Source organism: Danio rerio, chromosome 23, assembly GCF_049306965.1.
Source record: "Danio rerio strain Tuebingen ecotype United States chromosome 23, GRCz12tu, whole genome shotgun sequence".
Lineage (NCBI taxonomy): Eukaryota > Metazoa > Chordata > Actinopteri > Cypriniformes > Danionidae > Danio > Danio rerio.
Genome location: NC_133198.1, coordinates 16736694 through 16742693, shown reverse-complemented (window position 1 = coordinate 16742693; position 6000 = coordinate 16736694). Strand labels below are relative to the sequence as shown.

General features: G+C 31.5%; 1 protein-coding gene across 1 annotated transcript in view; it reads left to right on the top strand.

The window, feature by feature from the left end:
* The first annotated feature begins 2305 nt into the window (after positions 1-2305).
* arhgap46b (Rho GTPase activating protein 46b) overlaps positions 2306-6000 on the top strand; it is a 158749-nt gene continuing 155054 nt past the window's right edge. Inside the window, exon 1 of the mRNA XM_073939563.1 lies at positions 2306-2392. Within this exon, the coding sequence (XP_073795664.1) occupies positions 2379-2392 (14 nt within the window). The 5' untranslated portion in view covers positions 2306-2378. The remainder of the gene's footprint in view (positions 2393-6000) is intronic.

Here is a 6000-nt window from a genome sequence, read left to right as displayed (position 1 = left end):
ATATATATATATATATATATATATATATATATATATATATATATATATATATATATATATATATATATATATATATATATATATATATATATATATATATATATATATATATATATATGTTAATTTAAATAGTTTATTAATCATTTACTAATTCATTCTGAATAATCTTTAAAAAAACAGCAACTTCTCTCAAATAACTGGTTTGTAAATGATAGTTTAATTTAGTCATGAAAAAATAATAACTTCTGTAAAGTATGAAAACACAATTATTAAGCACATTAGCTGTACTTGTAAGTCAAGAAAAGAGCATTTGTATCTGCAGTTATAAACTGCTTACTAACATCTAATAATGTAGAGTTAATGCTTAACAGATGGTGAATTCATTATTTGCTAATTCTTCGTAAATGATTAATAGTGTGCTGTTATTATAAAGTGTTACCGTATAACAAGTACTAAATTAGTACCATTCTCTGCTTAACAGGTACAAGTTCTAGTATATAATGAATAGGAACTTGTATTTAATGAATAAATTGTAGTATGCCATAAACTTTGAGTTACTTAAAAAAAAAGTGCATGGTTAATCCACAAATTCAACATGATTTTGCTACAGTGACCATAGTTTGACTGTGATATTTGTTTTAAAATTATTTTTAAAACATTAATTATTGCACCAAGAGCCAGTTGATTATTTTCAGAGCTATGAAATAATATGTTTGATTATCTTTCACATTTGATTTGTTATCTTATTAGAAATAACTGCTCAGTTAAAAGGGTTAACAATACCCTAAAATATATCCCAACTAAAGATTTTTATAGCACCTTCCCAGTTATGGGTCCACAACAATACATTGGGTTATGAAATTAACTTTACATATATAACCCAAAAAATGATAAAAAATAACCCAACAAAGCACCATTCACTGTAAAAAAAAAAAAAATTGCAGGGTTCCACAAACTTTATTCATGTTGTCCCAACACAAATCGAAAAAAGTTAACAAATATATATATATATATATATATATATATATATATATATATATATATATATATATATATATATATATATATATATATATATATATATATATATATATATATATATATATATATATATATTGAGTGTTTAACCAAAGTGGTTGAGTAATTAATAAATTACACAATAATAGGTTAAGAATAACCCAATAGCACCAAATATTTTAAACTGAACCATTGGGTTAAATAAATAACTTTTTTTATTTTAACAATTTTTAACAATACGTCTTATTCTCTCATGTCTTGTGAACGGACTATTGATTGTTTTATTGTGCCGTTAGTCTTCAGAGATATGCTATATAAACAAAGTGGATATCCATATTTGTTTTGAGATGAAAGACTAACTTTGACACTTCCAATAATTATGTATGCAAATTGGAGCACTGTAAGAAATGCTGGATTCCACACAATTCCTTCATGTTTTCCCAACACAAATGGATTGAGTTAACTTCATTGTTCTTACAAATTTAAGTTGATTGAACCTAAAACAATTAAGTTGTTCCAGAAACGTAAGAATTGTGTGATTTCAACTCATTTATATAAGTAGTTTAAACAAACAGCAAAAGTAATTTTTGAGTGAGGTGTATTCTTTTATATTAAGCAAGATATACATTTTTATTCCACTCTGTATGGCCTAGTCATTGTTAAATGTAAAGTAGCATAACATAGTAAAATAACATAAATGAGTTCCAGGACACGGTGGCTCAATGGTTAGCACCATTTCCATTTTCCCCCACAGTCCAAAGACATGCTCTTGTGAATTAAATAAACTAAATTGGCCGTAGTGTATGTGTGTGAATGTGTGTAAATGTGTGTGTATGGATGTTTCCCAGTACTTAGTTGCAGCTGGAAGGTCATCCCCTGAGTAAAACATGCTGAATAAGTTGGTGGTTCATTCCGCTGTGGCGACTTCTGACGAATAAAGGGACTAAGCCAAAGGAATGAGGAATGAGTTCTAGATGTGAATGTGTCAACGAATAAGTACTAGAAGAACATAGTGGAAAAATATTAGCAGGTAATAAAATTAGTTGTAGATTTATTTAAACAATAACATCACAGCTTGCCATACTTGCGGTAATGTAGCTATGTATGCTTACAGTACTCGTTGCAAACTGTCCAGCAGAGGACGCTTTTCCCCAAACTGCGCTCATTCATCCCGGCGAAAGTCCAGCAGGCTGCAGCAGAGCTCAGGTTACTGGAGGGCGGAGGAATAATAACCTACTCTCTACTGTCTGCCCCAACTCTCCAGCGGGACAGAAAGCCTGAAGCCCACATTCACAGCCTGTTACTGCCAGAGGACACATCTCTCCGTTTTCACTCTCGTTACTACAAACAATGTGAGGAACATGGCTGACAGAAGGTAAGAGTTGGGGATAAACGTTCAATTCAGCTCTGAGTCGCGAGAGGAGCTTTAAACATCAAACTATGTTTGTTGGTTGTTACGAGGGTCCTGGTGTCACATTATTAGGATGTTTTGATGAAATGCAATGCAGGTGATACTGTTGTGTTTATGAAGTGCTGTGGACGGGTTGTGATGTTCGCACAAATGTTTGCACGGTCAAAGTTCACTGAAAGCTGGTTGTGAAGTTGCTGTCCGATTTTAAAGTGGTTTGTTTGATTTATTTGATTGATAAACTAACTTAAGATCTGGAAGTCTTTTGTTTAGTCATTAACAAGTAAATAATAACTTGACAAATGCACAACTGACAGCATCCCTGGCATTTTAAAAAATCAAAAATTAAAATGTACTTATTTTAAACTATGATTTTTTTCTGTTAAATTTTCATTTTATTTTTTTATATTTTATTAAACTTGTCAATTGTCAACCCTGTTATGCCATTATCTTATTAAAATTATTTACATATTAAGTGTATAAAAATTAAACTTGATTGCGCAATGTTGTTTTAAAATGCTATAATCATCAACTCTATAATGACAGAATCTTATTAAATAAGTTAAACAAGTTACTATAACTCAATATTAAGTAAGTCTACATACAAAAATATAAGTAAAACATAATTCTTTTAGAGAATCTGCTTTCATTATTTTTGTTATTTTATATAGTCTGAAAAAAAACCTGAATTTGTGTAGAAATGTCAGCATAAAGCTGCATATTATCAACATAATCCACACTTTGTACTCTTGTGACATTGAGCAAGATGCTGTAATTGTGATAAATTAGCTTTATAACTGCTAAACCACCTTCCACCTTGTTTTGTAAACCATATTAAAATGTATATATCACATCCAAAAATAAAAAACAAATATTGAACAAAACCATATCGAAATCCAAACTGTAGTTCAGGTTAACATTTATGGCTGCAGGATAGCTAAAATGTATACACCTGTATACATATTATAATAATATGATAATAATAGATATATAATAGATAATAATAATACAATAATAGATATCTATATGATCAAAAATGCCTCTGTATTATGATTAATATATATATTAGATCAGATGTGTAGAGCATCGATAGATTGATTAGGGGGCAGATTGATGAACAGATGTGACGCGGCTGTTGTAGGCTGGTCCAGTGTCGTTTTCCAGGTGTCGGCTTTTATGGAGTTAATAGGATGGATTTTGACATGTTTTATTAATCATGTTGCAATGCCATATCCTCGGTAGACCTCCTCTGAAGCCAGGACAAACACTGACAGCTTTTCTGAACTATTGAAATATTCACAAAGCCATATGGATGGAGTTACTGTTAGACCCGAGACTGAACGTCTGATAATGCGACCCAATTTGCTCACACAATTCGTGGTCCATGGATTTATTATGTATTAATGAGCAAATGAAGATAAAGAATAGTTGTTAATGTTTTTGTAACTTTTTTTTGTGTAATTTTCTATGGAGCTGGCTTAAATGTGTTTGCATAAGACATGTTTTGTGGTTTAAAAAAAAAGTGATTAATCACTAATTCATTAGCAAGTTATTAAGTTAATCAATTATTCACCCAATAATTGAAGTCTTTTTACTGATGTAAAATTGAAGTCGAAAGGTAAATTCTAAAACAACATACAGTACATTACCTAACTTCCCTTCTGTTTGTCAGTAAATTTCGCTCTCATTTTCTTCTTAACCTAAAGGTTTGTCTTTGTTTTGTAAAACACAAAAGAAAAGAATTTGAAGAATTTCCAAGCTGCTTTTTCCCAAGCATTTAAAACAACAAAATGAACTAAATAACTTCTCAATTCAACTTCATTCGTCACCTTAGAATGATACAATTCTTCTATTTATTCATATAGTCTGTGTACATTTTGGGAATTTTTTTTCTTTTCCTGTTTTTTTTTTCTTAAGAAAACTTGCGATATAGAATGCAAAAAGCATAAAGCTTAAAACTATTCATAATATAAAAAAGTCTAATAATTCTAAGGTGATGATTAACTCAAAATGGTCTGACTATGTGTGCAGCAAATGAATTAAATTGTATCAATGAAGTCATGTTTACATAGCTTTTATACAACCAGGAAAGCAGGTAGGGCTGCACAATATATCGTTTCAGCATCGATATCGCAATGTGCACATGCGCAATAGTCACATCGCAGGATCTGCAGTGTTGGGTCTGGATTATAGTTGAGCAGGATTTAAAAACACACCTGATTGTTGTGTAATTGCAAAGTTTAACAATAAAGTCACCAAAAAAATTATCATTTGCATGTGTTTTAAGGCCTGTGACTGTATAAGTAGGGGTGTAACGATACACTCAGCTCATGATACGATGTTTATCACGATATAATGTTCATGATTCGATATGTATCACGATATTTGGAATAAAAAATGAAAATTTAACTGAAATGCAAATTTTACCAAGTAAACTATTTTTTATGTATTTCTTTTGTTTCAACTTGTTAAACTGAACCTTCTTTAAGAAAATAAATTAAACTGGCCTGTCTCTGGAAAATAAAACAATTTAAAAACTTCTTAAAAAATATTATTGAAATGACAGAGACAAAATTAAGGAACAATATAAGTAAAGGTGCAAAAAAAATAAGCTTTCTATTCAATTGAATTTAACAGTAAGAGCTTAAGGCTTTGCTTGGTCACTTGTGTTTTTTCTGTGTGCAAAAAAAAATCCACATTTTATAAGCATTTCAAGCGAGTTTAGTAACAAGTTTGGTAACTTCAAAAAAGATTATTACAGTATATATATATATATGCCATGGTTCTCAATATAATATTGAACCGTTCGGTACGACCTCCACGGTTCAATACGCGCTTGTGAATTGCGGTTTTCTCGGTTTTGCGTTTAAATTATTTATGTGCGTTTTATATCTCCCCTAATTAACTGTGTGTGACTGTCCAAGAGGTGAGATGAGGAAACTCCTCCCCCAGAGTAAATATCCAATCACTATGCTGTAAAGTTAGGGGGCACTTGACCATCATTCCTCACTTTAACATTGCGAGCGGCGGTGAAGTGAGGCTGAGGCAACAGTACAATGAAGTGCCGGCGAAGTGAGGCAACAGTACGAGAAAGCGCTGGCGTCTTTCAAATCTGCGGTGTGAGGACATTTCGGTTTTGCCAGTAAGTCTAATGCCAATAAAAAAAATGGTGAACAAAAAATTACTATGTGTGTGCAAGGATTGTTTTACACGCATAACCATGACTGCACATCTGCAGCGCCATCACCCAGCAATATCACTGTCTAAAGGCAGGATAGCAGAGAAGGTAATTAAGTCCTCCAAATAGCAACAATCCCTCCCTGAGTCTTTCAATCTAACATACCCAACTGGTTCCGAAAGGCACATAAAATAACAAAGGCAGTGCGGGTGTTTATTGCTAAAGATTTGCAGCCATTTTCGGTGATTGGAGATGCAGACTTTTGTCATCTTATAAAAGCACTCGATCCGTGTTACATACTTCAGTCTCGCATTTTTTCAGCACCGAAATATTTAAGATGTTTCATTTATGTTTACTTAAGTACAAATTTGTTTATTTGAAATTGTCAATTTCTCTT